At 37.9% G+C, this 11209-nt stretch overlaps 1 protein-coding gene across 1 annotated transcript; it reads left to right on the forward strand.

The window, feature by feature from the left end:
- The first annotated feature begins 673 nt into the window (after window positions 1-673).
- si:ch211-195b15.7 (synembryn-A) lies at window positions 674-10907 on the forward strand. The gene is made up of 13 exons (XM_053339287.1): window positions 674-763; window positions 978-1025; window positions 3230-3247; window positions 4390-4479; window positions 4647-5191; window positions 5901-6036; window positions 7271-7459; window positions 8336-8430; window positions 8587-8737; window positions 9350-9445; window positions 9779-9923; window positions 10401-10683; window positions 10787-10907. Exons 1-13 carry the CDS (start codon window positions 674-676, stop codon window positions 10905-10907), a joined length of 2007 nt encoding a protein of 668 aa, XP_053195262.1.
- Window positions 10908-11209: the final 302 nt, after the last annotated feature.

The raw sequence follows: 11209 nt of genomic DNA on the forward strand, positions 1-11209 counted from the left end.
AAAAAAAATCAAAAATGATTGTTTCCATGCCTGCTGCTGAAAGCATGTGGACATTCTCCAACATAGCTCATTACATCACATACGTACATTGTAATGTAGGTGGCCAGAGTAAATCCAAGGCTTAGAGCGTTAAGGAGGGAGGGAAGGTGTGGAACAAGAAGATAAGTAAGTCATTGTTTCATCAGAGAAACAAGGAGAAGCTGTTAGAGGCAGTGTGTGTCTTCTCTTTACATCAACAACAGGTGAGTGCACAATTCATGCTCTTTGCTTTACTTCTTTGTTTTAATACTGAGCTGCTGCTGAGCAAGCACTACAGTAAATGCTTTGATTTCTGTTCCAACAGTGACAATATGTGACTGCTATTAAAAAAAAACACCTGAAAGATGTTAGTGACAATTAAGCAACAACTTCAAAACTAATTCATTTGGTGGTAATGTTATTCTCTATCACCTATTTAGACATGTTTAAAAACTTAAATTCTGGTTTTACTGTATATTTGTTTCCATGGGCACTTTGAATTATTTCTGTCTCATTATGCCCTGTAGTTAAAATGATGATTCATTTGAAAAATAGAATTCAATTTAAATTTTGTATTACAATTGTTTTTCTTTTCATAAGATGGAACTAGGTTGCATAACTACTAGAATGTTTGGTCAGTAGGTTGGCTTCAGGCATGGTGCCAGATGTGCAGAGGATCCTTGAGATTATTACCCAAGGAGACCAGGACACTGTCCGGGTCTTACTGGACAGCTACAACACCCAGGTCATTCATTGCATCAGTGTGTAACTGGGGGAAAAAAACATTTTGTAATAATGGAAACAGAATGCATAATTACAATTTTCATCAACTGATGTAACTCTCTTGCCCAGAGTATACTAGGAATATATTTAAACTGACCAACTAATACTCACTTGGACATACACCACAGCAAATGTGTATATGTATTGATTTGTCCTCTCCATCTGTTTCTTCACAGTATGCAGAGTGCTTCTTTTTCAACTCTGAGGTGCAGGAGAAAAAAAAGGTCTGTACTCAAAAAACATTCTAACTTGAGCTATGTATATGTATGTGTTTCTCTCTCTCTTTCACTGCATCTGTTCCATCATTCGTATTGTAATTTTTTTTTAAATATTGCCTTTCTGTAGTTTCCTCTTGACATTTTGTACTACAACCGCTACCCCTGCCCAACCAAACTTCTTTCCTCTGAGGTTATTCAAGGTCCATCCTTGTCTGCTTCCACTGATCCTGATGCTCTTACCATGCTCCAGCCCTGATTAGTACCACATGCTCAGTGTGAGGCTATCTCTATGAAAGAACACAGCTGCAATATTCCTATTCTTTCCTTTTATACACATTAAGGGTATCAGCGATTAATCAGTTATTGAGTGATGTCCATTAATAATGTGATTAACTAAAATCATATTAACAGATCATTCAGAAGATTAGAGGAGTTGTAGTACCTTGTTGTGCCACTAGCTGAAGCCTCTTACTGTTTAATGATGTGTGTTTACTGACTGCCTGTAAGGGCATTCCTCATTTACTGTGATTTAAGGTACAGATGGTAGTATATAAAATGCTTTTTTCATCAAAATCCTCCACTCTACTTTATAAATTCTTAATAATTAAGCAACAATTGATTGTTAATGTGGTCAACCATCAATTAAGGAAATTGCTTAAAATTTGTTTCACTAATACACACCATCTGCATCCTATATCAGTATAACTGTATCAAGCTTTCACTGCATTAAAATATAATAAAAATATTGGTCCACACATGCGAGAGTTGTAAGACATCGTCATCACAAATAAGTAGACTCATCATTATGTAATTATGTATGGACGCAAATCAGTCTCACCAGATTTTGTAAAAGCCATTTAATTTGCAGCACTGATTTTTTTTTCTGAATGTTTTTCCTCCATTTTACCTCTGGATTCACACTGATGCTTAAAATTACCGACCTATCTCTGCCGTGTGCCATGTTGGTGACGAGAGAATTTTCTATGCAAATATGAGACAAATAATCTGGCTTTCTCTATGGTGCATTGTACTGACATATGCCCCAGAAACAGACACATGGAGACTTGCTAGTGTACAGCCCCCATAATATAAACTTTTTGGATACAATGATGAGCAATCCTCTATGCTTTATTTCACTCTGTGTTGGCTGTACTGATACAGTAAACACAATAAGAGGAACTCTGGGTTACTTTGGGTTACACTGGGTGAGGGGACTTTTTGAAAAGCTAGTCCAGTATGCAATATTTTCATTGTATCAGGTCCTAAATAGACAAGCACTGATAAACACATTTCAGTAAAACACCTACACCGAATATCAATGTCTGTGTGCAGTGAACTTTAATGTGCCCTGTGCACATTAGTTTGACCTCACTGCATCTGTTCGTAGTTCCATTCGAGTGAATAACAAGCTAAGGTAAGGCAGCAAGGTATACACCTTTAACTGGTACTGCTTGGGTTGTGGTATACAAGAGCTTTACCCAATCTTTGACATTTCTAGGCAGTAAATGGTTAAGAACTTGAAACAATAATTTACAATCAATGTAACCAAACATTTTCTCCACATCAACTAATACCAATTAATTATAATGCTATATTTTAAATATATGATGAAGCCAGCCCAGTAATCATCTCATGTCTGAATAGTGCAAGAATGAGACCACTGCTACTGTTCAATTCAATTCAATTTATTCATGTAGTGGAAGATGACAACAGAATTCAGTAGACCAAACATTCCGGCATGAGCAAGTAGTTTGTGACAGCAGCAGGAAAAGCAGCTCCCCTTAATCAGAAAGAAACATCGAGAAGAACCAGGCTCTTGGTGACCCCAAAAGCAAGGAGAGAGACAAACAGAAAAACACAATAACAATAGTAACAATAATAATGATAGCAGGCATGGGACCACGGGGGGCCTGTAGCCACAGTCCATGGAAGCCCATGTCCATACTGTGGTTTGACTTATTTGCTTACTGCCTAACGCAGGTTTGTTGTTTTGAACAACACATCTAAGAACAGTTAAAGTGACACCTGATCAATAGCTTTGTCTGAAGTGTGGAATATTGCACAGCAGTGTCTCAACACAGCCTGCTTCTTGCTTCTCCGCTCTAGCTCCTCTAACACTCCTCCCCCTAAAACTTATTTCTGAAATGTATGGCTCTAATTCACTTTTTACACATTCACTTCTGTCGCTGTTCATGGATCAATGACTGCAGGAACAAGAATTGGAAGAGGTAAGTAAATCCAGAGAGAGAGAGAGAGAGAGAGAGAGAGAGAGAGAGAGCGATATGAGCTGAGTTTGCTGTATTATAGTAATCTCCAGTGTGTGCATGTATGTGTGTGTATTAAAACCGATTGTGTAATCATGTCCAGCCATATGTCCCAAAGCACTTTGGATACTTAATGACTCAGCGTCATCCAGTTAACCTTCACCTTGCAGATAGTTACCCATACGCTACACTATAACTACTCTGTGCAGGAAACCTGTGCTCTGTGGTTAGAAAATCAGTATTGTTAAGGTATTTGGTAACCGTTTAAATGGACAGTCAATAATCACATAATTGAAATAATATAATAATAAACAGGTGAAGTAAGTGTATTGTTAATAACTATTTGTTAACTTCAGAGAAGGTTATTATTCTTTTCACTACAATTACTGATGACAGTTAGATAGTATATATCAAATATTGGTGAAGACATGTTGTTTCCATTTCATTCAGAAACAGATATTGTACAATTTGCTGTTGTAGGCTCTTTTCTCTATCGCCAAATGACAAAACAGAAAAGGTTCATACCCTAGCCATTTCGGTTTGGTTCACTTTCAGTATCAAATATGTTGCTTTAATTCATCAATAAGTCAGCCTGGCTTTATTTACAGCTTTGATTATGATAGCAAGAGATACATCCTCTTTTAGAATAGTATACATTTTTAGATTATTTTTCATTCATTTGTTGACTTTGCTAAGATATATTCTGGAGAATGTGTTACAGTGGCAGATGTAGTGAATGATCAACAGCTTGTGAGTGTTCACAATAATATCGTCATCATCGTTAGTACATATAAAAGGAATATGAGGATCTAAGAATTAATCAAAACATATCCCAAAAATCGATATTTGTGTTGGTGTCATGCAGTTCTGTTTGTCCTAGGGTCTTGTTGTATGGGAATTGTTGCAAAAGTTGTGACAAACAAATGTGTTACTATAGTCATGCCATCCTATAACAATTTTTTTTACTTTAAAATGTGAAAACCAGTGGCTCCTGTCCTGAACACCAATGCTTGAATTCATTTGAGTGTTAAATGTGTCTTTGTATATATTTTGCAGCTAAAATCCTTTGGACTTATTAAAGTTAATTCTTGTTCTTGGTTGATCAGTTCAGGAGGAACAAAGTGAGAGAGTATGATTCTGACTCTGATTCTGACTTTGACTCAGAAGACGATGAACCTGATCTTCTTCTCCGAGAGGTAGGCCATCGATTGTGTATTTATGTGTCTGTAGGTGCATAGTACACAAGATACATCCCTACATTTTATTCACTTCTTATTCTTTAATTTTGTGCCTTCTCTTCAAACTGATTTCCTCTCAGCTTTCATCACTGTAACTTTCCTCTCTTTACTAAATGTTCCTACAGCACCTGGCCACAGCCCTGCTGTGCTTCATCAGTAGTCAGCTACAGCCAGCAGTGTTACGGGTTTGCCTGGAGACACTGCGTATCCTGTCCCGTGACCGACGGGCTCTAGGGCCTATGGTCACTGATAGTGCCCTTATCACTTTGGCACACCTGGGAGGCATCAGCTTACTTCAGGCATGCCCAAAACAGGAGGAGAGAGCTGAAGATCAGACAGCCAGAACACACAGCCGGATTCACACAAGAGCAGCAAGTGGCTCTGAGGAGGCTGCAGATGTTGATGCTACACCATTATCTGTGAGCTCTGTAGTTCCCCCTTCTTGTCCTGTGGTAGCCTGTGCTGCCAACAATAATGGCTTTGTTCATCACTGTGATAAGTGGACAGATGATCATCATGTGACGCTTGCCCAGAAGAACATCCAGGAAAAGAACAGTGGTGAGGAAGAGATGGAGGAGGATGGGGATGTGTGTAGGAATGAAGCCATTAAGGTCTTGTGTAATGTCATCTACAACAGCCCCAGGGCGCAGGAGGCGGCCAGCACACTAAGGTGACACTTGTTCAAATGGGTAGCTTTAGCCATAAAATGTAAAATAATGAGAATCAAAGACATTAATAGAAACACTGGTGTCATTACACATAAAGCCTAGTAGTTTTAGCAGATCCATGTCTGCAATTGTCACAAGGGTTGAGTTCAGATAGCTGGCTACATGTTGGATCCAGTTCTAGGTGGGTTAAATACATAGAGCTCAAGTGTTAAATATCTGTTTCATCTCTTTTGTATTTGTGTACAAATGAAAGAGATAAAAGATAAAAAATCTTAATTAAACATTAATAAATAAACATTATTAATTAATAAATACTTCAGCAGTCAATGAGACATTTTGCATTAGTTCTTATTGTATACATGATACTAAGTGACATTGCTACATGCTTAGGTTTTGGCATCACATATTAACAACAACATTTAGACAATGCACTTCACTTGAGTCCTTGTTAGAGTTGTGAAGAATCAATTCCTGGACACTTCTTAAACACTTTTATCTCACTGTATATTGACTATGATCAGTAAAGAATGATTGTTTATTCAATAATTCATAATTTTCACCTTAAGTACTCCTTTAATAATGCAAATTCATTATTTCAAAAAATATTAGGTGTATGTTCTCAATAATACAAAAAAGTGATATATGAATAATGCTCTCTATTTGCTGACTAAAGCCTAGCCTTACTTTTTTTCATTCCTGTTTTTATGGAAGACTTCTGCAAGATCTGTGGGAGAGTCTGAAGCAGGGGATTGGGAGCAGGGAGCCATCTAGTGGCCAGTTTTACAAGCTGAGACTACTTTTCTTACTGACAGCTCTGAGGCCTGAGCTCAGGCTGCAGCTACAACAGGTAAAATGCTTTCCAAGTATGTATTTTTCTTGTTGTGATAATTTAATGAGAACAAATTCTGTGAACAAAGCTTGTTCTTTATGTGATTATGTGATCTTCCAATGTGTGTTGTGAACAATAGATAGAAATGTGTCAGGTTATGATAACCACATACTGTACATACCGATCTCTGGCACGTTTGTCATCACTCACATTTTACAACATGATCAGCTGCAGCATCAGTTCAATTCTCCTTGTTGTCATAAACGTGTTAGTACATAAAATAGTAACCTTAAACATGATGCTTCTTTGCGTATTACAGAGTCCAGAAGATGTCATAAAGAAAATCATTTAATGATTAATTTTCTCAAATGAATAATTTGTGTGAATCACACAGTCCACCAATCCTCCTCCTGTTCCTGCACACAGACAGTCACATGCATATTAACAACAATTGCAACCACAGTTGGAACAGTTAATAAGCTGCTGTCAACCTGACAAACTAAAATTTGAGCTAAAATAGTAAGCTACATGTCATGATGGAGGAGGATGTTCCACAACCTGGTAACCCAAAAGTTTAAATTAGCACGATTAAGTGATTTATTAACAATTAATAAAGCTATTAATTACAGCTAAACACTTCATAGATGGCTCCTTATCAGAAGAGGTAAAAATATATATTTCAAGGACTGGCTTCATGGCTTCTTCTTTGGCAGGAGATTTGTTTGGGCAGTGTGAGAGTCAAGGACCATCAGGAAGCAGGTGTTTCATGCCAGGTCCTGATAGTTGCCAACTTTAGTAAATTACTTCTTTATCATCTTCTGAGAAGGTTGACTGAATGTCCTCTGCCTTGTTGTTTACTATACTGTACAATTATTACCAATTATTAAACCATGCTCCCAAATGACTTGTTTTTCACCCTGACATCTTCCCTGACATCTCTCAGACTCTGTAGCCAATCATAAATTACCGTATTACAATCTTAAAGAATCCAATGATTACAAGAAGACCTGAACATTTTCAAATTATGTCTTTATCACAGAAGACAACGCCCACAGTATCATTATTATGTAGTCACACAATAACTCACATTATCATCATCTGTGGTCAGAATGAAAAATATATTTAGACACAAATAGACCTTCACAATATTGTATGTAATCTTTTTCCCAATTGCATTGAAAGTTTCTCAGTCTCATAGATCAGTTGATGTACATCTTCCATCGTGCCTATGTTTTTTATTTGCCCTTCTCAGGAGCGAGGAGTTGCAGTACTAACCAAAGCCCTAGAGCAGTGCTTGGCTGTGAAGTGGGGTGAGGGGTATGAGGTGCTCAGTGATAGCACAGCTCCTTTCATCTCTAAGAAGATATCCCAGGAGGTCATTGAGATCCTAAAGACACTCTTCAACATTGCTCACAGGTTACACAGGCAGGAGCCAGATGAGGTATGATTGCTAATGATCAGATTAATTAGATAAATAGACCACAATTGAAACTGACCACTTACATTACAGACCTACCTACCACAGAATGTTCTAGAACACTCAACCACTCGATCCATTCAACTTATTGTATTATGTTGGCGCCAGGCTGGAGAAACAGCCTTGAGTCCTTATATAAACTAGCTACAAACTCTGAACAAAAAGCCAAAGCATTTCCATCACTGTAGGATACTGGAGAAATACAGTTTATTGAACTTTGAGAATTTTAGATTATTTTCAAATTTGTGTCTGGTTTATTAAATTTTAAATAAATTGGTCCCTCCTCTGCAATGTGACTTTGTGTAAACTCGCTCAGTAAGTTCTATGGGATGGGCTATTGTGTGTAGCTTTCTATTTTGTATGTAGCCTGTGTGTTTTTTCGCTTTGTACCATCATTGTGCTGTGTGTTTTTGCTTTGTACTGTTTGTTATTGTGCTGTTATATATTTTAATATTGACCTACTGAAGGAACTGCAGATGAAAATGACCTATAAGCTAACTCCGGTACAATACATCTAATGGTAACATTTATGTTTAACACTGGACAATGGTTCCAATAAACAACACAATTACTACTACTACTACTACTACTACTACAACATTGAAATGATGTAACACACTTTAAAAACATTTTTCCAGGCTCTGGGAAAGTATTATTAAACATCCATGATAGAAAAGACTCATAATTGACGTTGTGTATGTATGTGTTTTGCTGATGTTCTTTATAATGGTGGTCTTTGGTGAAAATACTTTGTGGGCTGCAGAGAGAAATATTGGTAGCAAAGCTGAGTGGTGGAGCCGTATCCAGCTCTCTTAATAATTCATGGTTTGTGTTTTTCAGGAGGAAGCTGCTCTGTATCGCAGACTAACTGCTGTTCTTCGTCACTGCCTGCTGCTGTCATGTGATGAAGAAGGCACCTTGGAGGAAATCCAAGGGTCAGTTGTGCAACTATAAACATTCATTTATCAACACATTCATAAATGTTTGGATGACAAAATCTATGTTAATCTGAAGTAGGAGGTGACTGACTAAATGAGCAACACAAAATGTTAATAATTATTTTAACTTTAACTTTTAACTTCTTTCCATAGACATACAGTAAACATCTTGTCTGCACTGCCGCTGACATGTCTGGATGTCTTGCTATCTGTTCATGTGGACAAGGCATCACACAAATGGGAAGGAGTCAACATGGACTGTGTCCACACATTGCTGCTGTTCATGGACAGACGCCTGAACAGGGCAAGTGTGTGTTGTGATTACTTAACCTTATCATATGGTTGATGTATTTGTATTATACACCAGTAATATCCCACTTGAAATGGATCAGAGATTTTTATAGATAGGGAAGCACAATTATGTCACCATGACCAGAATAAATTCTACCACTCTGAACTAAAATGTTAACACATTTTTTAAATCTGCCAGACTAAGACTGACAAAGTAGGAACTCAAAACCTTAATAAATATATAGTAATGACAAGTTTGTATTATTCTTGTGAAGAGAAGGTCCTGTCACTTGTAGTATTATATAAAAAAACATACTGCTTTTATTTCCCATGAATTCAAAATAGCCTAACCCTAACCCCATGTATTTATGTAAGTTAACAATTTATATTTTGGTCAGGCCATGAGACAGAGTGGCTGGCCCACTATTGTGGCCACATAGGCTGGCTCCAGGCAACACAACACAACAAAATGACATACATCTATTTCAATACTTCAATAATACTAAATAAATAAGAAGAAGACAATGTCAAACAGAATATTGAACTCATAATTTGAATTATTTCTAAATATCAGTCTAAAGGAAGTGCTGATGTTGACACTGGTCTTTAATGTGCTGTTTTACAGACTCTAAAGCTAAAGGAGAAACTAATCCCTGTACTAAATCTGCTGACTGAGAGTTCTCGGGTACACAGGGAGACTCGTCACTTTTTACGGCAGAGGGTAATGTACTTTTTCAAATTATATTTGGAAAAATACACCAAATACTTTCAGTGTCAATTTCACAGCTATAGCATAGTGTTAGGCTGTCAGAAGCAGCAGAAGAATACTTTTAGATCCTGGTTGTTTTCTTTAGGAGTGAGAGACAGTGAGAGAGAGAGAGAGAGAGAGAGAGAGAGAGAGAGAGAGAGAGAGAGAGAGAGAGAGAGAGAGAGAGAGAGAGAGAGAGAGAGAGAGAGAGAGAAGGCATTAAAAGTCAATATAGTCAATAGAGTTACTGGTCCCTTAACACATCACTGACTACTAACTTTCATCTGACCCCACCTCCTGCTCCAGATCTTACCTCCACTGAGGGACTTAAGCATCCGTCCTGAGCAGGACACCACACTGAGAGGCCAGCTAGTCCGCCTGATGACCCATGTTGACACAGATGTGAAGCACTGTGCTGCTGAGCTGCTGTTTGTGCTTTGCAAAGAGAACGGTATTGTCTCAGATCACCACAGTTTTATAAAAACTTTTGTTCAAATGTTTTTGTCAAAGTGAAACCACAGAAAATGTTGTCCACTTAATGTGAGTCTTTCATAAGCTCCATGTTGGCTCATCTCTTCCTGATGTCGGAATTCTATGAATTCTATATAGAGATGGTTGATGAAAGGGTAAAGTGCTTAGTATTAGTATTAGGGAGGATTCATTTTAAACATAATACAAAAGGAAGAACAACTATCTACAACTAATGCTACAGTTTTGTAATATGAAATCTCAAAAAACAAACAAGTAGAACATTGCTATCACTGCTCTATTGTCTTGTCATTGCCATGAAAGGACATGGGTGAGTGCACATTTAAGGCCTCTCTGAGGGGACCATGGTCATACTGGCATTTATAAATGAAATTTCTGAGTAAAATCAATTCATATCAATGTATTAACTGTAAAGTTTACATCTTGTGTTCCTTCACAGTTAGCCGCTTTGTCAAATATACGGGTTACGGCAATGCTGCTGGACTACTGGCAGCTCGGGGACTGCTGAATGGAAGAAGGAATTCATGCGACAGCCAGTATGCCTCCCAGTACTCCAGTGACTCGGACTCAGACACAGAGGAATACCGGGAGGCTAAAGCCAGGATTAACCTGGTGACTGGCCGAGTGGAAGCAGAGCAGCCTGATCCAATGGAGGGCTTGACTGAAGAAGAAAAGGAGAGGGAGGCCTGCCAACTACTCAGCATGATAAACAGACTATCACAGTGAGTGTGTGAATATATTATTGCCCATAATGTGTAACAAATACTCTGGAAAACTGAGGAGAAACTAATTAGATATTACTCTACCTCCCTGTCTTGTATCTAGAGACCAGATCATTCAGCCAGTGGCAATAACAGTAGACGGGAGATTAGCTCCATTCTGGAACCAAATGAGGGGCTGCACACTGGAAGAGGAGGAAGAGGAAGATGAAGAGGAGATTGAGTAGAATGGTGTAAACAGTGAGCAGTATATTCACAAGACAGATACAGTGACAAATAGTCTTCTTTCACTACTTGTAGTGCATTTAATTCTCCCTGCTATATTCACACAGGAACAGTGAAACACTGTTATAGAGCTGCTACATCATATTGTTGCAAATATTAGTAGTATCCATACAGTTTTACGTTGTTTTGAATGGACATTATCCTATACTGTCTACTACATCAAAGTTCAAGTAAGTTTAAACTTTAAATACACTTTGCACTGACCTTTGAGAGATCAGCCAATGACAGCAGCTTACTGTAGAAG

The sequence above is a fragment of the Scomber japonicus genome, chromosome 18 (assembly GCF_027409825.1).
Source record: "Scomber japonicus isolate fScoJap1 chromosome 18, fScoJap1.pri, whole genome shotgun sequence".
In the NCBI taxonomy this organism is placed as follows: Eukaryota; Metazoa; Chordata; class Actinopteri; order Scombriformes; family Scombridae; genus Scomber; species Scomber japonicus.

What these genes read in the sequence shown, in the direction of transcription:
- si:ch211-195b15.7 (XM_053339287.1), top strand. Translation starts at nt 674, where the DNA reads ATGGTGCCAGATGTGCAGAGGATCCTTGAGATTATTACCCAAGGAGAC. An exon ending in TGGACAGCTACAACACCCAG is followed by an intron (nt 764 to 977) that starts GTCATTCATTGC and finishes GTTTCTTCACAG; the next exon opens with TATGCAGAGTGCTTCTTTTT. An exon ending in TGTGCTTTGCAAAGAGAACG is followed by an intron (nt 9,924 to 10,400) that starts GTATTGTCTCAG and finishes GTTCCTTCACAG; the next exon opens with TTAGCCGCTTTGTCAAATAT.